At 39.8% G+C, this 27,689-nt stretch overlaps 3 protein-coding genes across 3 annotated transcripts in view; 2 read left to right on the forward strand and 1 right to left on the reverse strand.

Annotated features, from left to right (window-relative positions):
- Window positions 1-3,635, forward strand: part of atxn7 (ataxin 7) — a 37,555-nt gene extending 33,920 nt beyond the window's left edge. The window contains exon 13 of the mRNA XM_033626755.2: window positions 467-3,635. Within this exon, the coding sequence (XP_033482646.1) occupies window positions 467-484 (18 nt within the window). The 3' untranslated portion in view covers window positions 485-3,635. The remainder of the gene's footprint in view (window positions 1-466) is intronic.
- Window positions 3,636-3,687: 52 nt separating this feature from the next.
- On the reverse strand, window positions 3,688-11,230 carry psmd6 (proteasome 26S subunit, non-ATPase 6). The gene is made up of 8 exons (XM_033626757.2): window positions 10,984-11,230; window positions 10,263-10,468; window positions 6,655-6,800; window positions 6,339-6,558; window positions 6,136-6,244; window positions 5,703-5,871; window positions 3,990-4,067; window positions 3,688-3,907 (listed from the first exon to the last, which is right to left on the reverse strand). The coding sequence occupies exons 1-8, from the start codon at window positions 11,126-11,128 to the stop codon at window positions 3,811-3,813; spliced, it is 1,170 nt and encodes a 389-aa protein (XP_033482648.1). The 5' UTR covers window positions 11,129-11,230; the 3' UTR covers window positions 3,688-3,810.
- A 1,064-nt stretch (window positions 11,231-12,294) lies between these two features.
- slc2a9l1 (solute carrier family 2 member 9, like 1) lies at window positions 12,295-27,030 on the forward strand. The gene is made up of 12 exons (XM_033627493.2): window positions 12,295-12,344; window positions 16,521-16,616; window positions 16,794-16,954; window positions 17,031-17,155; window positions 17,232-17,361; window positions 19,575-19,723; window positions 19,976-20,163; window positions 20,286-20,396; window positions 22,185-22,286; window positions 25,169-25,244; window positions 25,341-25,468; window positions 25,671-27,030. The coding sequence occupies exons 1-12, from the start codon at window positions 12,321-12,323 to the stop codon at window positions 25,854-25,856; spliced, it is 1,476 nt and encodes a 491-aa protein (XP_033483384.1). The 5' UTR covers window positions 12,295-12,320; the 3' UTR covers window positions 25,857-27,030.
- The last annotated feature ends 659 nt before the right edge of the window (window positions 27,031-27,689 follow it).

Below are 27,689 nucleotides of genomic sequence, written 5' to 3' on the forward strand. Positions count from 1 at the left end.
GACATGCAGGAGCTGGGGATCAAACCGCTGATCTTCCGATTGGTGGACAACCCGCTCTACCTCTGAGCCACAGTCGCCGCACACAGCAATGCTTGAGTTTATATGTAGCACTTGATATTGTGCAGATGTTTAGTCAGGTCACATGGGAAAAAAGTTTTTGGAAAGGTTTGGGAAAATAGCATTTTGATGCTAAATCATAGAAACATTTGTCAAAATGTGAATTCTTGGACTTGGATACAGAGGAAACACAACCTGAAACCTTAAAAAATATATAATAATAACCTTAAAAAATATATAATAATAATAATAATAATAATAATAATAATGATAATTATTTAGCCACCCTTTAAGCTTTTTCTACCAGGATAACTCAGACGTCAACTCAGACTCAGACACTGAAGTACAAAAAGATGAATTGATTAGATGACTTAACCATTTTGACATTGATTATTTTTTCTCCTTCCAGCCAAAGGCTCGTCCCTGACAGCGGTGTCCGGCTTCTGTGTATGGAACCGGCAGGCGGACGGGGAATAGCCCGGAGCAGTCCGCACACTGCTCTGGACTGCACGAGGCCTTCTAAAATCAAACCCACATTACTCTCAGCTTCCCACAATCCTCAGGGTGGAGATGATCTGGACTGCCCAGTGAAGTCAATGTGGTCCTTACTATTTCTCCCAAAGCCATGTGTGTGTGTGAGTGTGTGTGTGTGTGCGTGTAGGGGGTGCGATGGCACTGCGTGCACAGCATGGAGTGCCAGGGGTCTAATGAGCGAGCCAAGGACCCCCCCACGCAAGTGTTGTCCCAGTATTCTGGAAGGTCTTCCTGTCTGAAGTAGGAGGAACAATAGCAACAGCCATGGGTCTCTTGAGCTGCGGTTCCAAGCTCATCGGGTTCAGGTTAAGGGCTGCCGTCATGACGCTGAGCACTGGGGACACAACAAGTCGATCTCTTCCGTGTTTGTTAAAAGAATGAGTGTGCGAATGCGTGTGTGTGCGCGTGTGTACGAGTACTTTTCTCATGTCAGATTCTGCTGGACTACTGGAATTTCCAACTTAATTACACCCCCAGCGCCTGATCTCAGAAGCCTTGGACGGAGAGCAGGAGGAGCAGCAAACTGTTACTTGCAACACCTTAAACAACACACAATCACCTTGTCTCACTTGTCATCAGTCTGACTCTCTCCGGCGACACGTCTGAGTGACCTCGGGTTACACGCAGCAGCCCGGGAGGAGCCTGTAGGGACGATCTGGTCAATTCTTTTATTACCCAGAATAATTATGCAAGTGTTACCTTTTTATGATTTCTTATGAGCTTTTTACACTGAACTACAAAGAGTCTTTGTAGACGTGGTGAAGACAAGTTGTGCTTTCAAATGTGAAAAGGACGCCTGATGTGCCCATTCGATTGAATCCTTTGTCAGAGAGATAACTCGGTCCTGAGGACACCTGTTAATTTTCTGAATCTTTTCATTGTGCAAAACGATCGCCACAGTAGACCTACCCCCAACTGTGAACAGCACTAAATAACTACTTTCTCCACAGGCACTGCTTAGTTGTCCACAAGGCTAGCCAAAAGCTGCTATCAGCTTTGCCAACTACTTTTTTTTTTTAAAACTAAAAGGTGGGCAGTCTTGCTCATGAAGCGGTGATGGTGCATTGCCTGTGTGGATATGAAGAAAATCTGTGCAAACTCGTGTTATCGCCACAACTTACCTACTTTTTACCCACGCAGCTGTGTGGAATCCGCAGCCGTTGTGGGCAGATGTGAATTGTAATGTTTATTTTTCCTACATAGGGAATCAGGTATGGTACGTCTTAACTGGAGCAAACTTTTATGCACGTCACCTGTCTTCTGTGGGTTCGATTGTCCCGCCTGTGTGTAACCACTACCCAAGCTCTGGATGTTACAGTTTCAATGCCTCACCAGTAACACTATGTTGGTGTGTGTTGAAGAAAGATTTGTTGCAGTAGAACGTATAACCAGGCATTATACTCTATTCCTTTGTCAAAAATGGAGTCTTAAATCAGGCAATACTTGCCCATCTCGTCGGGATGTTAGCTTATTTCGAGCGGGTTTTGTAGTGCGAGATTCATGGAGATGGCTTCACGGGACTTTATTTAAACTTTTGGCAACACCTGTTGATTTATGGAACCGCCACTGATGTCAGTGTGGAAAAGTAGAGGAGACAATTTTTAAAAAAAATAATTTTAATTTAGCTTTTTTTTTCCCTCGTAGCCTAAGTATCAAACAAGTATTGAAGTATCCCTATTTGAGAATACATATTTTGTTAAATTGTACATAGTGAAATATGTATTTTTGCACAGGCATTTTTCGTGCACGCTGAATTTTTTGGTACAGTTTTAAAAGAAAAGTTGTTATTTATTTAGTAAAAAAAAAATTTTTAAAAAAAGATGATAAGTCAGAGAACTTGATTATTTGAAGTAGTTCACTGCCAAGTCTATATAATGCAATATGCCTACATGTAGAAGCCGAAGCATCTCATGAATCATGTACGGAGATCCTTTGAGGAACAAAAGGGTGAAGTGTTGCCACTGTAGCATGCGTCTGTATGACAGAGGATACCTTTATTCACTTTTCAAGGTCTCAATCACATGTGCTTTTACAAGACGTTTTATGTTGCCTATGAATCAACACAGAAAAAGTTACTCTATGACCCAATTAGCCTGTGATTTTGAAACGTCCTGCAGGCTTGAAGCTGTGCCCGCCATCTAACCCGGTTTCCACAGACTCTTCAGTTGCACACTTTGTAGACCTTAAACACATTTCACGATTCAAACGCTTACGTTTGTTTTTATAAAAGGCTGAAGGGACCTTAAGCAATCATTGCAAGGAAGAGGAACACTTCAAACAGTCCAACTGCTTGCATCATCGTTGCCAAACAAGTAATTTGAATCACAGCTTTTAACGAAATAGTTTCACAGCTTTTAAAAGAAATATCAAATTAAGAAAGTGCCTGAATTTGTTTCACCCTGACTGTTTGAGGACAGTATTCTTTGGGTTGTTTTACCTTACTTGAATGTTCAAAGTGTTTGAGTTTGCTTTTAAATCTGCCTATGAACCCTAAATATGGTAAAACCTGAGCTTGTCAGCTGCCCAGTATGAAACACTTTAGTGTTGTTTGTTTTTTTTGGGGTGGGGAGGGTATCTGAGTTTTCCAACCAAGATGTCGAGATTTTCTGTTAGCCTCAGTGTGTGGCTTAAGCCCCCTCTGGTTTACTGGGATTTTTATGTCAAAACAAAACAAAAAAAAAAACTTTCAATCAAGTGTTTTGTTTACCCTCAAACTCAACTGACATCTTCACATTTGTTCCCAGTAAATGGGAACATTTTTTTATTAGCACCATAGACTTGGAATGTGAACGTGAGAGAGGACACAGCTCGTGTTTGGGAGGGAAAAATAAATCCACCATTCATACTATGTAAAAGCGTGTATAGATTTTTTTTGTATACATTATCAGAATCATTTTCAGCTGGACTTATGTATTGGCTGCTATGTAATTCATGAACAAAACATAGGTTAGAATTAATATTTAAAGAAAAAAAGATTGTATAGTATATTTGTTTTGTAACAAGTTTCTGTAAATAAAATAATTTATACTGCTATTTATATGAAACGATGTCTCTGCCTCTTTCCTAAAATACAAAAAAAACAGCCTGGAGAAATGCAACAGTTAAACAAATTTTATTATATACACAATATAAGAGTCACTTTGTCAGACAAAGTACTGGTTCGGGTATACCAAGAAGAAGAATGCAAGCTTCCCTTGCGTGAAAATGTGGCCACCATGGTTACATGTTGATCACTCTCGACAACTTCTGGACTCTGTTCAGCAGCAAGTCTCCCTTCTTGATGGTCTCTTGGTACTGCCAGTTTTTGCTATCAGGTCTGGAAACAAGAACAGGAAGAGATTTAGAGTTCTGCCCAAGGTATTTCTGAAGTACTGAGGTTTGAGGAGTAGTGATATTACCTATTGGTTTCCACAATCTCATTCACTTTATCAATTTTACAGTGGAGACGGCCAGCAGCGATGAATCGGGACAGTTCCCTGAGGACAGAGGAGATAAAGTTTAGTTAATCAGAAGTCAGTGATAACATGACGCTTGCCTGAAATATTAACCTGAGCACATGGTGTACCTATAATAACAGGAATAGTTGAACTTTATATAATATGCTTATTCACGAGTGAGATGATAAGATCATTCATGAAATGTCAGTAAATCTTTGGGTAGATTTGCCCATAAAAAACCTTGGTACTAAAAACCTACTCCGGATTCATGAACCGCTGCGGAAAACTCATTTGATCGTAGGCACGTGCACATGTTTGTGATGCCAATCAATCGTGAATTGACAGCGCACTCCCGTTTGTCAATGCAATCGGCCGTAGCATCTCTGATGCAGAGGGGGAGAGCATTGGTTTATTTTATTTATTCAGAGAACAGCGTTTTCCAGTTTTGATTAAAGTCAACTTGAATAACTTATTCACGTTTTTAAGAGACCTTATCTGAAGCTCAAATCTGCTAAATGCCAACTAATTTAACTAATGTATTACATTTCTAATCTTTCGTCATGTTTAACCTTTAAATGTTTCAAAGACATCTGCATATTGTGAACGTAACAGAGCACAATGCAAAATAAAACTGTTATTTTTAATTATGACAAGAAACATTTATGTGCAATATCTTATTTACACGAGCACTACGAGCAGCCAGCAGCATGTGTAGATTTTATTGGTGCCTACAAAAACATCGGAGCTACTTATATATTAATGAATGCCGAAATACACGTTTCTTTCCTTCTGCCAACAGTTGACACACATATTCGTTCTGCTCTTGTTTCGTGAATGAGACCCAATGTGTTTTAGCACTATTTAGTTGTGCAAGTTTTCCAGTATAATGATGATGTTCAATTTGGGAATATATCAGCAGCCAGGGAAAAGTCATTTGAAAATCTGCAGGGAAGTCTGATGTTAGCTTTGTTTGCAGCTGTGCCAGCATCTTTGTAAATTGATGATCACAAAAAAATAGATAATCATCTCTGTTTGAAGTTACAGTTGAGCATGAGTTCTCCTGGAGGTTTAAATTTGGGGTTGAGGCAAAGATTAGGTTAATAAACATCTTTTTAGGTTATGGTTTTGCTAGCTTAGGAAAAAAGCGACAAGGAAACCCAATGCGAGCCAACGAGAATGCATCAGGCACATGACACTGACGCAGGATGTAAGACACAGCCCCCCATGGTGAAATACAAAGTTTTAAGGGAGCCAGGCGAAGCTACAGTCAGCAGCTTGTTAGCTAAGCTTAGCATAAAGACTGTAAATGTCCTTTAATGTTCCCAGGTAGCTTTAATAAAAACATGTCATAGTCACTGGTTCCATGTTGTTCAGACTCTATGCTGTTTTCTTTGTTTAGCTTTGACAATCCCTTCATAGAATTGGCCACTAACTCTAGCACTGAGTTTCCAACCTAAAGCTCAAAAATGCCAAAACAAAAAATATCACTTCACAAGATTTTTCTGGCAGAATTATGTACATGAACTCCAACATCACCTTGCTCTAAAATCTAAACTAGACTTCACTAGAACTCAAATGTCTGCAGTGACACTGAGGCTCAACCGGTGTACAAGATACATCTGTTAAGCTGTCTCCAGAGGATGTGGCGTATGGACATGGTGTACAGGAACTCACTGGTCGATGAACTCTGTGCTGACACCAAAGGCCTCAGCCATGTAGCCAAGGGTGAGGGAGCGGTAGGACTCTAGCAGCTGGCTGTAGGCCTGGATCCTCATCTCCCTCACGTAGTAGCGGTAGTGAGGTGCAAAGAGCCAGTCCTTCTTCATCTCCTGCTCCACCATGGCTGTGGCACGAAGAGAGCAAAGTTTCACAGTCGTTATCGGAGTCTCACTGTGTGGCACAGGAGGTAAAATACAGTAGCATGGAACACACATAAAGCCTATTCTGATTAAGAAATATTGTATCTTTAATAAACAGCACACTGGGAAGAACTGTTTGTGTTTGAAGTGATCAACAGCCAAACAACACTCTACAAGTGACCAGATGAAGTGTTAGGTTCGGCAGTTTTTCAATGTTTTTGGGTCAGTAAAAGAAACGGCTTCCTCACCCAGAGACTGGAAGAAGACAGAGTAACTGCACTCGTAGAGGGAGAAGAGATACTGGCGAACAGAAGGCAAACTGTGCAGCACCTCCAAGATCTCTGCACCCTTTATTACCTAAAGAGAAGCACATTTTATTGTAGTCACACTGCCAACATACGCATCACGTCTGTAAATATGTCATGCCAGCACCGTGACCTCAGTCTCCTACCTTTTCACGGAGGTCAGGCCTTTTGAGGGCGATCATGCACACGTAGACTGTGTAGGTGACGAAGGTCTTGTAGTCCATGAGCTCGTAGGAGGTGAAGGTGGACACTGTGTCGAGGAAGAGCTCGGCAGCTTGCTTGAAGTCCCTGATGGCAACGCAGTACAGGCCCTGGTAGACCTTCAGGCGATTCCTCCTGTCCCAGTCTCCACCCTCCTCAATGAGGCTGCGGAGAAAAGAGGTGCACAGAGAGATGAGCACTGAAAACATTACAGAGAGTGTTAGTGGAGATATTTGAGAACAAACATATCTGCGCATTTACCTCTTGGCTTTCTCTGAGTTGCGTGTGATGAGGTCGCTATCCATGTAGAAGAGTCCGATCCTCAGCAGGTAGAAGACGATGTCTAGTCTGTGACCCAGAGCCACTGTCTTGTCATAGGTCTTCCTGAAGGCTGTTAGGGCGCCCTCCTGTGGAGACACAAGACAGAAGCAGGCACTGTAAATTAATCTGCTACTGCAGATTTGTGCAACAACTTAGGCGGTCAAATGTAACCATTTCTCTGGAGGGTCAGTCGCAGCCTCAATGTAACATTTAAGCCTAGTTATTATAATCCTTGTGTGTCCTGCCGACTGATGTGCTTCAGTTTCTTTCTGAAATTTAATAATCATTTTAGTATTTTTTTAAAGCCAAAAAATCCAACATTTGCTGTTTTTGTGCTTTTGTGTGACAATTTGATGCTTTTCTTTGTCATACATGATAATAACCTCAATAGTTTTTGATTTTTAGACTGCTGGTCAGATAAAATGTACAATTTGAAGATGTCACCTTGGGCTCTGGGAAATAACAGAAAATGTTGCTGTTTTCAGACATTCTATAGATAAAACCATTCATCAATTAATTAGTAAAATAATGGGCAGATTAATCAATAATGAAAGTAATACATAATTGCTGCCCTAAAAATATGTTTAGTGGATTTTTAAGAGTGCAAACAATACATAAGAAATGTAACAGAAGTCATCGACCGGTAATCATGCTGGAGAGTGCTTGGATCTTGGCTCTGACACAAAGCAGTATTGATTTGGAAAAACATCAGTGAGTGATATGTTATTTAAAAATAAACTTGGCATTACCATGGTGAAGTGTTCGTGATATTAACTGGCACAAATACCAACATCAGACAAATGTAATATCTGAAAAGTGTATGAGTTTACCAACATTATAAGTGAGCATCCTTAGTGGATAATGTTGTTTAGTGTTATGAATTATGTCCATTATCTAATCAAGATAGAAATGTGTCGGTGCTAAGGAGACACCTGACACATTAGGTTTGTCTTAAAGGGAGTTTTTTCCTCTATACTGTCACCACAGTGCTCGCTCTTGGTGATTGTTGGGTCTTTGTAAATTAAAGGAGTATGGTCTAGACCTGCTCTATATGATAACTGTCTGAAGATTAGGGCTGCAACGATTAGTCGACTAATCGATGACTCATCCACTATTAAAATAATCGATGACTATTCTGGTAGTCGACTAATCTGTTTGAGTCTTTTTTTTTTTAGATTTTTTTTGGGCATTTTAGCCTTTAATTGACAGGACAGACAAGTGTGAAGGGGGGAGGGAGAGGGGGAGCGACATGCAGGAAATGGCCACAGGCTGGAGTTGAACCCAGGCCCCTGCGGCAGCAGCCTTGTACATGGGGCGCCTGCTCTACCACTAAGCCACCGACGCCCTGGTTTGAGTCATTCTTCATAGAAAAGTACTATAAAAGTACCCCAAATTACTCTTATTGCAGCTTCTTATGTTCAAATATTGGCAGCTTTACACACTGTCCCATGACGGTGAACTAAAACCCTTTGGCATGAGTACGAAACAAGACATTAGATGACATTATTTTGGGGTTTGGGAGAGACAGGCCAACATTTTCCAACATTTTAACACATTTTCGATAAAATGATTAGTCGACTAATTGAAGAAATAATTGACAGATTAGTCGACAATGAAAATAATTGTTATTTGCAGCCCTACTCATGATAACTTAAGTGATTTTACACTATATAAATAAAACTGACCTAAACATGTATCTTTTCAGTTCTGGTACTACAATGTACTTATCACAATGCAAAAGGTTATAACCTACTACAAAATGTGATGATACTAAAACTCTTATTGCTTAAAAAAAATGAAAGGCAGCAATATAGGTTTTTAAAGAAAGAAAAACAGTTCAGTCCTTCAGATAACTAACAATAATTTAGTCTGACTTTATGGCTTATTGGTTACTGACCTGGCACACACACACACTCTCCATGCACACCAAATGACCAATCAGTTATTCTCAGTATGGTGCAGAGATAAAGACAAAAGAAACATCATCACCTTTCCCAGATTAACAGATGATGATCTCTAAAATTAACCCTATTTTATTATTTATATCAACACGGCCATGAAGTTTAGCCTGGATTTGCTGATGAGTATCACTGTGTCATGTGTAAAAGCTGCAGTACTGAGCAGTTGTCTATCCTTCTCATATGTCTCTCGTAAAGGTCCAGTGTGTAGGATACAGGAGCATCTACTGGCAGAAATTGAATATAATATTCATAACCATGTTTTTATCCATTTATAATTACAAGAACTGTTGTGTTTTTGTTACCTCAGAATGAGCTGTTTACATCTACGTATGAAATCGATCCTCTATCACAGAGTTTGACATATTGTTGTATGCTAGCTCAGAACAGACAAATAGAACCCTGGCTCTAGATAGGGCCATTCACGTTTTCACATCGGTCACCGTAGTTCTCTTACAAGCTTGGTACACGGAAGAAATTTCAGTTCAGCAACCCCATTGCCAGACGCCACTAATCAGGGGTAAGCAACCTGCAGCTCAGGAGCCACATGTGGCTCTTTAACCCTTCTCCAGTGGCTCCCCTTTATCATTGTTGTAGCCCAGAAGTGATTATTACATTTTCCAACTGTATAAATGTGTAGCCTATACACTGAATTTAAAAACTGTTTTAACATCTCATTAAATATGTGTGTTATACATCCATGGCCTGGTGCCTTTTCCTACAATCTGCCAAATCTCAATGGCGATGGTAGGTCTTGAGTCTCTAGCTATTGATCCCAAATCCAAAAATGAAAAATCTTGGAGGAAAATAGAGAATTTCATAGTGAGTGGGCAGGTTTGTTTGCTTTCACCGTTAACACTGCAACGTGTAAGTACCAAACAGTCATACAAAGCCCACTGCAGAGTAGCTACTTTGTTGTTAAACATACATGAATGCTCATTTAGAGCTATTAGGAATAACTATAAGATAATTTAGATTAAATAAGCTGTGTTGCCATCACTATAAGGCATAAATGTGTATTGCTGCTCCAGACATATTTTTCCTTGGATAGTAAAGGTTGCTGACCCCTGCACTAAACCCTATAAATAGTGATTTGCTACACTAACTTAAAAGCTATTTAATACATGAAGCATATATAAAGCAATTTTTTGTTTTTCTACTGAATCCTACGTCACTGCATGCTGTGTTTCAGTGGTCTGAAGACAAAAAATGTTGCCTACAGGCTGATTTCTATTAGTCACTTACAGGGTTGGAAAGTAGCACCAGCCACTGCTGGTAAAATATATATGTGGCTGCTAGATTTGCTTTACTTACCAGCAAAAAAAAAACCAATTGTAAACTACTGAGTGGCTGGTAGAATTTGAAAGCCAACAGGCACAGTGGCAGGTGGACATTGAAGTTAATTTCCAACACTGGTCACTTCATTAAGACACATCAATAATACCTGCCAAACTGTCAGAGTAGACAGACATACTTCATTAAAAAAAACTCTCCCACGGGTGGCCAGTGTTAATTTTCACACTCTACAGGACATTATACCAAAGAAAGCATATGCACAGATGCTTTGAGTGTGGACTGAGGAGGACTTACCTTGTCTCCAATTCTGATGAGATATTCAGCTTTGGCCATCATGGCGTCCCGTATCTCGCTCTCTCCCAGGTTCTTCTCTGCATCCTCCAGGACATCATCCAGGCGCTTCAGCTCCTCCTCATTAGCCTTCTTCATCTTACTTAACAGGTCACTGTCCAGCTGCCACTTCAGGTCCTTACACAGACCCTCATAGTACGGTGCCATGTCTGGAGCAAAGAGAAACAACGATAGTTTAATCTGAAGACTATGACAGCCATTAGTCAAAAGTTTTTTCCTCTCACGTTTACGACACAGTGACGTTTTTAGGTTGATGTTTCTGCAAAAAAAATTACGTTACAGATTTTTATTTTCGATTTGTGCCTCGGTCATTTCATCCCATTTAAGTTTTAGTGGGAGGCCATATAAATAAAGCAGGACTTGAAAGTATGAAACAATATAACATAGTAATATTGCACAAAGTTTGACACACAACCCCTCATCAGCTTGTTGGTAGGATAGCTGACGCTTGCTGATAGCATTAGCTAGTATGCTAACTCATTGAGCTGAACGTCGTGTTTAATAGGGATGCATTTAGGGAATTTGTTAGTATTTAGGAAATCCTATCCACCAAGTGCAACACGTAAGTAACGTTAAGCACAATAATGTCAGCACCATGTTTATAATGGCTTGGCTTTAGAGGCTACCGTTACAAGTCACAGAGCACAGCGATATGCTAACTCACCGTTAGCTTTGATAGCGTCCATCAGCTCGGTCTTCACTTTAGCATCCTGTCGGTGACCGTCCATCGTGAGCAGGAACTTGAGCTGTGCTATCCTCAAGTCAGGGTTCTTGGGCAGACCCTCCTCCTCCAGGTTTTCCAGCGGCATTTTTGGTACAAAAAACAGAAACTAAGACACGAGCTGAGGTCTTCCTTTGTAGAGCTAACGTTAGTCAGCGATGACTACGGGAAACACTGGACTGTGTTGCTTCCGCCGGAGCGTCAGTCAGTGAGGGAGGAAAGAGCGGAGCACAGCCTGACAGTTAATGACAGAGTTATTGTTTACTGCCCCCTGCTGGGGAAGAGTCTGAACAACACCCCAGGCCAAAGTCAATACTGCACTCTTATTGTCTGTAGATGTGTGTACTGGGCTATTTACTCACCTTTGTTATATTTCCTGCTGCTTTTGCAAACATTATACAAAAAAATATATATTATACAATATGTGCTCTGAAGGATGTCAGTCAAATTGCAACTTTGAAATACCACTGCTACATAGGCCTATTTATACTTACTAAAGAATAGCTTTATTTGATGTTTGTTTTCTTCTTCTTTTTGTAATTCTTATTATTATAATTAATATTATTATTATTATTATTGTTATTATGTTTATTGCTTTTATTCCTACTATTGCATCTGTTTTTATTGGTACTTTTTTATCCCTTGTATATGTCTTTTTCTTATGATCACCTGTCTTTTTTTCTCATATGTTTGTTTGTTTGTTTGCTTGTTTAATTTTTTTTTAGTTCAGCTCCACTGTTCAGCTTTTATATTGTCTCTGTATCTTGCTTCTGCTGTCTTACTGTTCTTAAAGGTGCCATATAAATAAAGTCACTAAAATTCAACATAGATCCTTTTTTCATCAGTTGCTTCGTCAGTTATTGGTAATGACTGATGAAAGAATTGTGGGTCAGGGCATGAACTTTTATTTCAGAACCACTGCATTACACAAACCCACAAATCCTGATGGTAAAATCAATGAAATCCCTCAGTCACATCATGTGATTATGAGTATACATTATTACGACTGATTTCAGTTTTTGACAGACTGAGTGTACATATCATACAGTAACTGACTGTGACCAAAGCAAGCCTTATCAGACCAGCTGTCCTGCATGGTAACATCTGTGGACTCCACCGTGCAGTGACTCACACAGGCGAAGTGTCTGTCAGGATTGCGGGGGGATTTCTAGACACTTAATTTTTAGCCAGAAAGTCTGTAAAGTTAATAATAACCAACCTGAGATATGTAAGAAGAGAGGATATGCAGTCTGAGCAAGGTCTATGCCAGTAAAGACAGAATGGAGACGTTGCTCCAACAGCTGGTAGGCTTCTACTGAATTTTATTGACTCATAAATATCATTTTATATACATATATATTATACATATCAAAAATACCTGTATACAAATGTTCACAGAATGGTAGAAAAGATGATGTTAGAACTAAGATAATATATTTGTGTCAAAATCTTTAATACATGTTGCTTTCCTTTGTATAAACTTAACATTATGCTGTAGCAAACTTTTATCAATGGGGAAAATGAAGGACAAACAATTTCCTTTTGAGTTTGTGTGAGCTCAGAGACTCATCCGAACCACAGTTTTAGCTGAGTCATTACTACTCGTCAGGTTCTGACTTATTCTATAAAGTTGACATTCACCACAGGAAATAGAAGGGCACTCAGCACAAGTACAGCTGAGTGAAAGATGCAATTTATGATGTTTTTTTTTTAGCAAGATGTAGAAATGGGGTAATAAAGTTCCCAGTGTTGAGACTAAATGTATATTGATATAAATAATGTGACATTTACCAGGTAAAATAAATTAGGCTTTATTGAAACACTGAATTTATTTAATTCACTAGTGGACATTGGTCGCATGCAGATTGTTTGGCAGCAACTTACAGAACTGTGTGAAAGTAACACAAAGTGTTTATGTTGAATTGACACAAATACTTTGTGTTGAAACAAAGTTAATAAAATTTGATTCACCGTCCTACTTGATTGCCTAATTTATTTTAGTTGATAAATGTCATATAACCTACATCTATGTACATGTAGTGTCTTCTTTTGCTCAGCTGTAATTATGCTGAGTGTGTTGAACGTCAAGCTTAAAGAATAAGACAGAAACTGATGAGGTGTAATGACTCAGCTAAAACTGTGGTTTGGATGAGTCAACTCACACAGATACAAATGTTTGCCCTCTGCAGGGCACAATAAATAATTATGATAATAATACATGGATAATTTTACTCTGACACAATTTGTTCACTTTAATCCAACAAAATTCAATCAATTTTTTTCTTTCTATTTTAGTATTTTTATTTTAGTATATTCATAGGCTTGGTGTATATTATATTCCATATACTGTATATTTTACAGATTTTACATATACATCTTATTTTTACAGTTTATGCCAAAGTTTATTTTTCTGTTGAGACTTTATTTTCTCATCTGGTGATCTATCTATCTTTTATTCCAACACCATATTATCACTGAGCTCTAACAGTATCAATATGTATGATCAGTATGAATTCAAAATATTGCAATATCAGTGCAGTTTAAACAAGTCTGGGTTTTCCCCCTTTTTCTCCACTGATGGAGGGGACAGGTGTAAATATAGACTACTAAAACCTTAGAAAACACACTGAACCATCGGCCTTATGACAAATGCAAATTTTTTTACAGTCAAAATCAATAATTAAAGACAGATTAATGAGTTGCAAATACAAGTTCTGATTTTTCTTCCTCTCGTTTCATCATGTCACTGGACTGTTAAATGTCTCTCTTTGTAAGAGCCCTAAATAGAAATATTGTAATATACGTTACATATCTAACTGTAACAACAACACAACTTAAAAAACAGGAGGGAGGTACCAGTTCAAGTTCATGTCCAAAGCTGTTAGAATGAAAAATACATTGAGTCCACCATGAGCGATACTGTCCATAATCCAAGATGGCTAACATGGAATACTGTGTGTCCTCCTCGCCGTTTCACATTGATTACAGCACAGTGATAATCTTTGATCCTGGAGACTGTGTTTCTGTCCAGCTTCATGACAACCTCCCTTCAGGAGATCAGGAGGGTAGATTACCTTCAAACAAAATGACAGCCGCAAATGCAGTTATCCACATCTTGCAGCACCATCTTGAGGACGGTCCTGCTGTCCTCTGGTTTATACACTGGTGTCCTGGTTTTTAAAAACATGCCATCCCTCAGTGGTCTCCCCAGTGGATCCCTGGATGAGATCTCGGTGATCTGCAACCTGTAGAATGCACACTCACAGAATAAAACAATATGAGATCAAATAAAATACATGTATGCATTATAAATATTATACAAAATACCTACCTTCGCAATATATCAGATATAGTCAGGAATGTGCAGCTGCAAAATGAGGCGACAGGGTCTGAAGGGAGCTACTGTGAGTAAAACTCTTCTTAAACATAACACATGCTATATCCCTTTGTCACATGACTACTGTTGAGACATGGAGGATACAATCCATAGACCTCCTTCCAAAGTTCAAATGAAGATGAAATAATTTTAACATCTGCTGTCACCTAAAATGAAACTCTAATTTTTCCTCTGCTCTTTTTAACTTGTAAAAACGTATCACGGGGGTCAAACAGAGCTAATCTATGTCCCTCTGGAGAGAAAACATAAGTGTAAGACTTCCATAAACTACAAGTCTTCCGCACACATTTTGTTACACATTAACTTTAACAGATTTAAGCAGTTAACAGTTTATGTTTTAAAACATATGTGAGGGCATATGTTAGCATGTCTGGTAGGTCAGCAAACATTTGCATTAACATTACCAAAGGCTGGCTCAGGCTGTTTACTGGCATTTCAAGTTAAGCTGTGGTTTATTAAGACACAAGGAAGTGGGAAAGCAGTTCATCGTCTGTCTCTGTTCGCACCGGGCAGTTGGTGACCTTAATCAGCCAGAGAGTTGGAGTGAGACGGTGTGATTTAACGCCAGAATAGCTTACTTGATGTTCAGCTTAATGGTGGGTTATGTCCTAATTTAGCCTGGCTGTTTTGATAAGGTTTCATAGTGAATTAATGTCACAATAGAGATAAATAATGCCGAGGTTTAAGGCAAGCACTTTTGTTACCTGGATGTCCATGAAGGCAGATTAGGGAGATGAGGCTGCTGCTCCGCAGGGCGCTAAATTTAGTTAACTGTGGTGGCTGTGACAAGGGAAGTTTAAGAGGGGGGGCCAGGGGCTTGACTCAAATGCAGTTTTCAGGCATTCAACATGCTTTCGATTGAGAATCGATGCCATGGACCACGTGAAAAAAATAAAATGTAAAATTATTTCAACAAACTGAAAAAAAAAGTCTCGTAAAAAGAGCACTTATCTAGTCAGAGGCCAAAAGGGCAGGTGCTTGTGCGCCACCTGGGGTCTATCTGTGCGCGTGCCTGCTCGCCTGGATTTTTTACTACTGTATTTGGGTTCTTGTCAAATACACATAACTAAATATTATACCCAAAATATCCTGAATGATTAGGATAAGAGGATATTTTGAAAGCTACTTATAAATTTAGTGTGATTTTACAAAAATATTTTTTTTTATCTTTTCCACCATTTTATGCCAGACTATCACGGGCTGACACATAGACAGACAACCATTCACACTCACATTCACATTCACAATAATTCAAATACAGGATATAGGTGGGAAGTTACCATGGTGGAATATTTAAGCCCATTTACTCAAGTACTGTACTGTAGGTACAAATTAGAGATACTTGTGTTTTACTTGAGTATTTCTCCTTTATGCTCCTTTATATGTCTAATCCACTGCACACCAGAGGCAAATATTGCACTCTCTACTCCACTGCATTTGTCTGGCAGCTTTTGTTAATACTAATTATTACTCAGATTACAATTTCTCATACCCTTCCTGTCCGGTTAAAACAAACAAACTGAGGGATTTATCGTCTGTAGGTTTAATTGTATATAAAAAAAACCCTTGGATCAGCAGGAAAATGTTTCGTTACAAAGCTGAAAACAGGCAGTTTCTCTGACATATATATATGTCAGGAATACATTTTGACTTATAAAAATTGGTACAATCTTAGACATATACAGAGCAAAATGCAACATATACATTAATGCAGTGATAATATGAATACAACAACATCATTTGTAAAACACTGTCAGAGAACATTTCACTACAGGATGAGGTCTTTTATTTTTGATAGTTTAACTAAATATTGCTGATAATATTTACACACTTTAAAGTAAGGGTTTGAATGCAGGACTTTTACCTGTAGTGGAATATTGTCAGAGTGTGGTATGAGTACTTTTACTTGAGTAAAGCACTAATACTTCTTCCAACACTGCCTTTTGCACAACTTAAAAAAAGTCTGATATGTTGAAGTAACACAAAAAGAAGACTATGCCGTCATAAAAATCATGGAGGTTAAAGTGACTGATATTATAGACGTATCTGTGTCTAATCTCTGCTGATTTACTCTGCTTTGTAGACCCGGGGTAATGCCCTGTTCTTCATCCTTATTTTGGGAATTGGAGGAAGCTTTCATAATGGCTACCACATCAGTGGACTGAGTTCTCCCTCGCCGGTGAGACTCGCAGCATTGTTTTTCAATTTGTTGTTTGATACCTCAAACTCGTACACTAAATGTTCACCTGCAGTCACTGGTGGCTGCAGAGAGAGCATGTGTTTCAATGTGAGAGGTAAAAGTAGCTCTTTTTTCAACTTCTAATTGAGTTCAAGCTACAAAATGTTCCCTTTGCAGCACATTCAGCGCTTCATCAACAGCACCTGGTACAACAGATATGAAGAGCTTCCATCTCCACAGACCATCACAATGATCTGGTCACTTATTGTTTCCTTATTTGCTGTCGGGGGACTCTTCGGTAGCATCAGTGTCAAACCGATATCCAGCAAGCTGGGAAGGTGAGTACGAGAGACTTAATGCAGCATTCGATTCTGCCACCTTATAAAGATTTGAAAGGATGCGTTCCTCCTTCAGAAAAAAGTCCATGATGTGCAGCAGCTTTATCGCCATTGTTGCAGCAGGGATCATGTTGGCAAGTAAATATGCCAAATCATATGAAATGATTATTGTGGCCAGAATCGTCTACGGCTTCGCGACAGGTAAACCACCAGGATATATTTAACGCAACACATCATGTATTTACCTGACTGACTAGCATCCTCTCATGACCTGCAGGTTTGGCATCCAACACCCATGCAGTGTACCTGGGAGAAATCTCACCTAAAAAGTTGAGAGGGATAGTATGTCTGACCATGGTGACGTCTTTTTCATTTGGCAAACTGTCTGGACAGGTTTTTGGACTGAGGTATGCACTTACTGTCAACACACATGAGAAGACAACAGTTGCTCAGTGTATATTGAATGTACAAAGTATTACTGACACCACATGTGGTGGAGAATCCATGCAAAAGCATTGGCCTCTTATTCATTTTGCAGCCTAATAACCACAAAAAATATTGGCATTGTACATTTCTGCAAACCACAGGTATGTTACATCTGCATGTTCTTTTGTAGCAGATATGTTCAAACTTTTTAACAATGCCGGGGTTAAGGTGTGGCTATGTTTAAGCACGAAAACCACTTGGTTATGGTTAGGGAAAGGTCACGTTTGGGCTTAACATACCTGGTTCTGAGGAAAAGCAGCCATGTCTCAGATAAAAACAGCTTTTTGCACCGAAAATGTCAACACGTTCTCATCCTTACTCATCAAATACCGCTGCTTTGTCAGTGGAACCACGTGTCAAAATATGACGCTAGGTACCCTCCTGCGTCCGTTTGGACATTTGGGGATGGCATGTCAATTTACCTTCATAACATGCAATGTGTCTCTGCAAAATTAAGTTCCATTTTTATAGGAAGTGCAGTTTCTGCTTGTTACATACATTCAATCTAAGGTACACCTTGCTAGTACCAGGTTGGACCCCTTCTGCCTTCAGACCAGCCTTAATTCTTTGTGTCATAGATTCAACAATGTGCTGGAAACATTCCTCAGAGATTTTGGTCCATATTGACATGATAGCATCACACAGTTGCTGCAGATTTGTCAGCTGCACATCCATGATGTGAATCTCCCGTTCCATCACATCCCAAAGGTGCTCTATTGGATTGAGATCTGGTGACTGTGGAGGCCATTGGAGTACAGTGAACTCACTGTCATGTGAAAGACACTAGTGTGAGATGATCTGAGCTTTGTGACATGGTGCCTTATCCTGCTGGAAGTAGCCATCAGAAGATGGGTACACTGTGGTCATAAAGGGATGGACACGGTCAGCAACAATGCTCAGGTAGGCTGTGGTGTTTAAACCATGCTCAGTTGGTACTAAGGGGCCCAAAGTGTGCCAAGAAAATATCCTCCACACAGAATGGATCCATGCTTTCATGTTGTTTACACCAAATTCTGACCCTACCATCTGAATGTTGCAGCAGAAATCTGCTGTAGCCCATCTGCTTTAAGGTTGGACATGTTGTTGGTTCAGAGATGGTCTTCTGCAGACCTTGTTTGGTTACTGTTGCTTTTCTATCATCTTGAACCAGTCTGGCCATTCTCCTCTGACCTCTGGCACCTAGAGAACTGCTGCTCACTGGATATTTCCTCTTCTTCAGACCATCCTCTGTAAACTCTAGAGATGGTTGTGTGTGAAAATCCCAGTAGATCAGCAGTTTCTGAAATACTCAGACCAGCCCGTCAGGCACCAACAACCATGCCACGTTCAAAGTCACGTAAATCACCTTTCCTCCTCATTCTGATGCTCGGTTTGAACATCAGCAGGTCGTCTTGACCATGTCTACATGCCTAAATACATTGAGTTGCTGCCACATGATTGACTGATTAGCTATTTGCGCTAACAAGCAGTTGACCTACAAATTACAATGTGAGTAAGACCCTTCATCTTTAGGTTTACTGTCTTAGGTTTAAGAAACAAAAGTCCCTGGTTAGGTTTGAAAAAACCCCATCATGGTTTGACTTAAAATAATCATGGGACACACCTCATGTGACATGTCACTGGCATAGCATGCTACACAGGCACACTACCTTGTTATTAAATAATTCCATAGATTTTTGGTTTCACACAAATGCACAGGGGGCTCCTGGGTGAAAGACTGAGGTTTGTTTTTCATGTTTGGTGCCTAAAAAGCCACTGGAAAAACAAAATTGCAAGCAGTGTTGCAGGTTGGCAGGTGTCACTCACACCATCCACTCCACCTCCTGATGACAAATTAAGCTCATGCAACATCACTTCAGAAACATTTATATCATACATATGAAGCATGCAAATGTAATGTATTTGTGGTTTGCAGAAACGTACAATGCCAACATTTTCTTCTGGTGACTGGGCGTCATTTTTTACAAAACAGATATTTAGATAAAGAGAAGTTAAGGAACGATTCTCAAGCTTTGAGAATTGTGCAAAGAGAGCTTCAACACAGTATTGAATGTAAATAAAGATGTTATTTTCAGCACAAAAAAACCCCATTTAAATTATGCTGATATACAACACTTCTCTTTGTTTTTTGCAGTGAGATCCTTGGTCGCGAGGAGCTGTGGAACATCGTCCTTATTGTCCCTTCATTTTTCTCAGCGGTTAACCTTATAGTGATGCCTTTTTTTCCTGAGGCCCCCAGATACTTGTTCATAGAGAAAGGTGATGAAAAGGCTTGCATAAAAGGTTGGTATATTTCCCCATATTCATAGATTACTTGACCAAAACCGTCTTTTACAGTTTGAGTGTTAAAAACTAGATGAGCTAACTGTCTACAAAACACCCTAACTGGTAAAGAGCTTAGTTGGGAATGAAATGTTATTTTGTGGCATACAAATGACAACATCTGTTTTCTCCCTCTTATCACTGCATAAGAAACACCCATAATATATTAATTTTAAATGTCTTTGTCTGTGTCTCTGGTCTTTCTCACCCCAGCTCTCCAGAGTCTGTGGGGCCCAGGTGACTACAAACAGGAGATGGACGAGATGTTGGCTGAGCAGGCGGCTATTGAGGCAGCCCCGCAAAAAAGCAGTCTGCAGCTGCTGAGGGACAGGAATATGAGATGGCAGCTTCTCACGATCTCCTTCATCTACGGCTGCAACCAGCTCTCAGGCATTTCTGCGGTGAGGATGGAACTTATTTTGGGCATCTACTGACCACAATAGACGCCCCAACATGGCTTATTTCATTCATCCACATGACGAATAGCCTCTGAAAATCGAGTAAATGTTTCTCTCATTCCCAGATCAATACCTTCTCTTTTGACATCTTCCTGAAAGCAGGTATACCGAGACAAATAATCCGCTATGTCACTGTTGGTCTCGGAGTAACTGAAATCCTCACCTCCATCTCCTGTGTGAGTAAATCCCTCAGTCTGTATCTGAGCTCATCTCCACATCTAAAGGCCATCTACTTTCTTTTCTATTTCCTTGATTTTGCAAAGAGATGTTGTCTAATTCACTTCCTGGGCTGTTAATTCATAAACTGAGAAGGAAGAAAGGTGGCTTTTGTGATTTTTATTTTGCTTGTCGACTTAGAAGGAAGTGTGTTTTACAATGATAAAATTACTGGTTATTTAAATGGAGTCTGGTGGGTTTGATGATAACGATTTCAGGGCTGCTTCCGGTTAAAAAGGATCTTACTCTTTTACAAAGAATACAACATCTGTAGGAATCTTTTCCATAATGTCTCCACACACTTATGCCAGTCTGAGCTTGTCAATGGCAAAACAAGCACTTTAAGTGGACGTAAAACAATGCCTGTCACATCTTACTTTTAGAGATGGCCATCCAACCTTTCTATACAAGATGCAATAATGAGTAGAATAATGGTCCCCAGTAATAAATCTTTAGGACAGAGTGATAGCCTGAAACTAGTGGTTTATGAGTGGCAGAAGTGTGTCTATAAATAACATCACCATAATCCAAGACCAGAGGTTTGGACTTGAGACAAAATTTGAAGACTTTAAACTTGACTTGACAAAATCAATAAAGACTTGCAACTCCACTTATGACTTACAATGACTCATGACTTCACTTGGATTTGAAACTTTTGACTTTAAAACACTTCATACCTTCCCCAAAAGATCAAAAAGTATGCTGTTTAAAAGGTGTGCCATGAATCAATTTATTTCCCTCCATTTTGTGAATCAGCTGATGTTAACATTATTCACTCCCAGCAAGTCAAAAAGTTCCCATTGTTTGAACTAGATTGACAGCATCCAGTGAAACTGCAGAGGCAAACAATGAAGAACCAACATTACATTACTGAGCTACAGCTGGGAAAAAATTATAAGCTACCAAAGATAATTTTGGTCACGTGAAAAATGAATTGCAGTATGCAAAACATGCAGGTCAAAAGTAACGGAGATGCAATAATTTCCCAAAAAAAACCAAAACAGTTTTAACAAATAAAAACAAAAATTAAAAAAAACATGAATGAGTTTTGTAAATGTAATATATTATTATGATTTTATTAAAATGATATAAAATTTTGTTGGAGAGCACATTATCACTAGTTTAGGCCCTGAAACCCAAAGTTAATGACATGGGACTTGTCAGTCTTGACTTGAAACTTTACTTGCGACTTCATGTAACTTGCAAAACAAAGACTTGGTCCCACCCAGCCTCAATTATCTGCTTCCTACTAAGCATAGGAAAATTAGCTCTGCTTCTGTACAAATAATCATCTTTTGTCATTGCTTTCTGGCAAGTGGGACAATGTTAAATTTAAATGTTTTTTTCTTCTTTTTTTTATTCAGCCAGATACCACGGCATTTATACCCTGAGATCATCTCAACCCTCAGTTCATTTAGAGTGGTAATATGCAAACTACTGTCCACAAGTCTTTGGCTTTAGAGAATGCATACATTGTCTGATGGTACACCATTCTAATTCATATTATAGTCAAACAGTGACCTGAACACCCATAATAGCTCTGGTGAGGAGTGTTAGCATGGAGCAGCAGAACAAATGATCTAAAGGCACATTAGTGATTGGTGGAGTCAGCTGGGTTAATGAACTATCATACCACCAAAAACATTGTTGTTGTTGCTGCTGTTGTTGTATATGTTTTGCAAGAGAGGTGTTTTGGCAAAGATGACAATTTTTGGCGTATTTCTTTTAATAACCTTTCCCTCTCACAGGGGCTGCTGATTGAGCACACAGGGAGAAAGCCGTTGCTCTGGGGGGGTTATGGTGTCATGTCTGCCATCATGGTGTTGGTCACTGTCACACTCAACTTGAAGGTAAACATGTTACCTTTAAAAAATTCCTAAAATGTCCAAATTTTATGAGTGAATTGATTATAAGGAGGTGCTGTATTTTGATCCTGGTGGATCAAGGTGCATTGAAACAGTTTTTCTAAGTTCAGACCTAACATGTGGAGCATAAAGCAACATTCAGTCTGAGACATGAAGAAATTGTGAAAGGTAACATGGTATGGAGCTTTATCCCTATCTTTATTCAAGAGAGTAGTCTATCAGTTTGAGAGCATTATTTATTGATTTCACGTTCAAAAACCCTGCCCTTGCACTCAAATAGCCTCTGCTTGCGCTTGGATCTAACTGTGTGCTTGCACAGATTTCCTGCTCGAGCTTCGGCTTTTCTCCTCGCGTTCAAACTGTTTCTGTGCGCTCGCGGAATTTCTGCTCTCAGATTTCTGCCCTGCGCTTGGATTTTTTTGTGTAACAACCCTGTCAAAATCCCCCAATCAATACAATGCCAGATTTACTGTTGACCAGTGAAATGATCCCTGCCTCCTTGTGGGCGCACAACCAGGTTCATCCACTCCCACCCTCTTCCCCTGTCGGGAGTTATTTTTCAACAGTCACCGGCTCACTATACATTATCCCTTACATATATATATATATATATATATATATATATATATATATATATATATATGAAAGCAATATCTCACGAGAGGGAGTGACGTTATACTGTATAACGTCACAACCTCGAGTGTGATATTGCTTTTATACAACAGTTCAACAACAGCTTAAACAGCAATACTGAGTAAGGAAATGTTAACAAAAGGTGATGAAATAAATTATTTAAGTATGTTATGTAGCTCCGCGAAAAAAAAAAAAAACAGTTTCCTCGGTCTGTTGCCAGGCAACACAGCACACACGCCAGGAACTCACAAGCTACTTTGTATTTACATTGATCTGCAGCTGTGTAACTTCGTCCAGTTCGGCTGATTAAACATTGGCAAACCTGGATGTTGGCACGGCCGGATTCAAACACACCTGGAGGTCTGCACAGAAGAGTCCTGGCTTTCCTTTTCCTTGTTCTCTCCTGACGACCACTCATAATTTAATTCTAATGTAATTTGGGGGAAAATATCCATCTTCTTGGTGTAACGCTATAATGTCAGTTTGCGTCAATATAGCGAGTGTGACAGTTGGTGAATTAACGGTTGTATTTATATTTATAACACCTGTGAGCGGAGTGATTTTACTGTTACATGTTACATGATGGATGGATGGATAGATGGATGGATAGATAGATAGATAGATAGATAGATAGATCGATAGATAGATAGATAGATAGATAGATAGATATGGCACACGTGTGTAAATTAACAGTCCCTTTATTCCAAAAGTGGTAAAGAAAGCAAAGGAAGAACATTTAATAAAGCCCGGGAGGGTGGGAGTGGATAAATCCGGTTAAAGAGTAGATTGGCCAAAAAGAAACCCAACAGGGCTGGCAAGTGCCAACAGTGCCGAACACACTGCAAAAACTAGGGCAACAGACACTCACCAACAGCCCAACTTTGAACAATGGCTGACCGTTGGCTTGGTGTGTCGGGGCCCTTAGAGCTGAAGAGAATGCATGCCTTTAAATTACATCACAGCAGTCTGAAATAAAAACTGCTTCAGCAACACTTTTTTTCCTACAAAACATGGGGAAGATGGGGTTTTTTCAGCCAACCTTTGCCAACATTGGCACACAATGTTAAAGGAACGCTGTACGTTTTTGACTGCTCAATATACAGAATCAGCACTATGTCATCTGCGTACAGGTGGACATGACAGTTTGCCAGAGAAGAAACAATAGTGTTGATATAAATAGTGAAAAAGACTGGACCTAAAATTGAACCCTGTGGAGCACCTTTCACCACTGAAAAAACTCAGAATGGTAGCTTCCCAATTTATCAGACTGTTGTCTCTCTGAAAGGTAGTTCCTGAACCAATCACATGCATTAATATCAAATCCAGTCTTGCCTCTGCAAAAGCAGGCAATTGTCTACATTATCAAATGCTTTGGATTGATCAACAAAAAATGCCGCACAGTGCTTTTTTAAAAAATCCAAAGTGGAAACATTTACAACCAAAGTAACAGCAGTTGCAGAACTGTGCTCTGCTCAAAGACCAGACTGACATAGGGTCACAATGGAAGCTCTGGACACAAACAACTTCAACTGATCATTTACCAGAGAGTCCAGGACCCCTGCCAAGCAGTGCAGTGTGAACATGGGGCCACAGTTGTTAAGATTGCTCGTCACCTCCCATGTGCAGGAGTAAAACCAGACATGTGCAGAGGAAGAGGCTGAGGGTGCTTGAACACCTGCACTTTTGCCCCTTGATCTCCTAAGTGCCCTTTGGTCAAGGCATTTTTTGCAAGGGCCTTATCAAGAACATTTAACAGTTAATAATAATTTAGCCGTAAATAAAATTACCTTGCTGCTTACAGTCAGTTTACGCCACATAATCACATTTTACCTCGGGCAGGTGGTTACCACAGGAATAACATGTTAATTTTGATTAATTAATATCAGAAAAAATAACATGTTAATGGTGATTAATCATGTTCCGTGGTGCCCTATGACTCAGTGCGTCATTGAAGGCCATAATGGCTTTGTCACATGATGGAGGCAGATGAGATGACTGCACATTCCGCAGTAAGGAATTTCCGCACCACTGGAGTACTGGAAGTCTAAAATATCACCTCAACACAAAGCATTTAGCAGCGAACCCAGAGGTCCGAACCAGCACAGCCTCTGATACAAGCATTAGCAGCCGGGCTCGTCAAGCCACACTTGACTAGGCGTTCAGAGGCAAACTGAGGCCAGACTGCTCTGTTTTTTTTGCAGAATATTCACATATATAATATTGTCTCCATGCAGGACTTCGCCTACTGGGTTCCATACATTACTGCTGTTTTGGTCATCCTCTCCATCATCTTCTTCAACGGAGGACCTGGTGTGTGTCTTACAGCAGCTTGGTTCACATAGACAAGATGTTTGCATGCATAGAAAAGTAAGTGGATCACCTGTGTCATCTCTCTGCTTCACCCAGGTGGAGTTTCAAGTTCTATCCACAATGAGATCTTCATCCAGTCCGATCGGCTGGCGTCGTTTGTCCTCATGGGGATCCAACGCTGGTTTTGTCTTGGTGCTCTGAGCCTGGCCTTTCCATTCCTTATTGTGAGTGCAACAAACATAAAAATTAGCAACACACTGTAGCTTACACTGTAAACATTGCTTTGAAGGTAAACAGGATTTATTCATTGATAGTATGTTTTTTTTGTTGTTGAGATATCTTATGTATATCACAGCAGCTCTTTTCATTGACTAAAAGTTATGATCAATGGCAGAATATACTTACACTTTGTTTCTATTGTCCCAGAATGCCCTGGACTCGTACTGCTTTATGCTGTTCGCCTGTGTGTGCCTGCTGGCTTGTCTTGGCACCTTCTTCCTCCTGCCTGAAACCAAAGGGAAAACCCTGCTAGAGATCACCAAGGAGTTTAGAGCCATCACCGTCTGTGGGAGATCTTTCTCAAAGGAAAAAATAATGGAGACCAAGTTATGAGCCAGTTATGTTTCAAACTGTCAGAGGATTAATGAATGACTCTGAGTGTATATTTAAACGCTGCAGTTATGGTTGAAAAAGAAAACAGAAATCCCCAAATTTGCCTATTTCACATATCTCTGCAATTCAAATCGGTTTCCAGTTGTCTTTGGACGTTAAAATTGTTGTAAGCTCGACATTACGTTGATTTGGTCTATTTTTCGGCCATTTCCAGGCATTGTTCTTTAACGAACTCTTCCTTGATAATTAATCAGACTGACTTTAAATTTGGTCAGTACAATGCTGTTAGCTGTTATTCCCGGCTAGCTGTTATCCTCCGATACACCGAACGAGTTTTGCGGATTAAAAAACTACACTGGACTTCTTGTCAGCATGAGGGTCAGTAAGTACTGTCTGTATTTTCATTCTAAAGTGGTGATTTCCTTTAAGACCTTAATGTTGAAAAGTTTTTAAAATTCTAAGTGTTCGTGGAACAATGTTGTTGTGATATGGCAGCCATTTTACGTGTTTCATCATAAAACATGAAGTTGTTGTAACTTGAGCGTACATTATCCAATTCTCACCAAATTTTATGTTTTATAAGAATCCTGGCCTGATGACATCTGCATGCCAATATTGAGTCACACACATAGTCATCTACTGGCAAAAGGAAGTAGGCCTTGTGTGACAACATAAGTTGATTTACATGAATTTTACACTGTGTGGTCTTGATACGCAGCAGCATAATGCATGTAAGGAATGTGTATCAATCAATCAATCAATCAATCAATCAATTTTATTTATAAAGCCCAATATCACAAATCACAATTTGCCTCACAGGGCTTTACAGCATACGACATCCCTCTGTCCTTTGGACCCTCACAGTGGATAAGGAAAAACTCCCCAAAAAAACCCCTTTAACAGGGAAAAAAAACGGTAGAAACCTCAGGAAGAGCAACTGAGGAGGGATCCCTCTTCCAGGCCGGACAGACGTGCAATAGATGTCGTACAGAACAGATCAGCATAATAAATTAACAGTAATCCATATGACACAATGAGACAGAGAGAGAGAGAGAGAGAGAGAGAGAGAGAGAGAGAGATGCAGGTAATGACAGTAGGTTACAACAACATTATTGAAAGTAATAATATTATAGTTATAGTTCTGGCTACTGTGGTACAATATGTTGAAAGTATATATTAATATCTGGCAGTATACATGTGTGACAATAGTCATATGTGTATAATAACAGTAGAAGTATGACTAATGACTAATGATAACAGCAGCAGCAGGAGGCATCTGGCAGGACCACGGCAGCAGCACAACCACACACGTCACGCTGTCCAGGCACCGCTGCAATACGAGTTAATCTGAGAGACAGTGGAGCACAAAGGCTCCGGAGAAGAAGCCGAGTTAGTGACATCCAGAATGGCCGAGTTAGCAAGATGCAGTAATAGAATACGAGAGAGAGAGAGAGAGAGAGAGAGAGAGAGAGAGAGAGAAGGTGCCCGGTGTATTATAGGGGGGTCCTCCGGCAGACTAGGCCTAAGTCAGCCTAACTAGGGGCTGGTACAGGGCAAGCCTGAGCCAGCCCTAACTATAAGCTTTATCAAAGAGGAAAGTCTTAAGTCTAGTCTTAAATGTGGAGATGGTGTCTGCCTCCCAGACCGTAACAGGAAGATGATTCCACAGGAGAGGAGCCTGATAGCTGAAGGCTCTGGCTCCTGATCTACTTTTGGAGACTTTAGGGACCACGAGTAACCCTGCGTTCTCAGAGCGCAGTGTTCTGGTGGGGTAATATGGCACTATGAGCTCTCTAAGATATGACGGAGCTTGACCATTTAGAGCTTTATAAG

The sequence above is a fragment of the Epinephelus lanceolatus genome, chromosome 1 (genome assembly GCF_041903045.1).
Source record: "Epinephelus lanceolatus isolate andai-2023 chromosome 1, ASM4190304v1, whole genome shotgun sequence".
Classification (NCBI taxonomy): Eukaryota; Metazoa; Chordata; class Actinopteri; order Perciformes; family Serranidae; genus Epinephelus; species Epinephelus lanceolatus.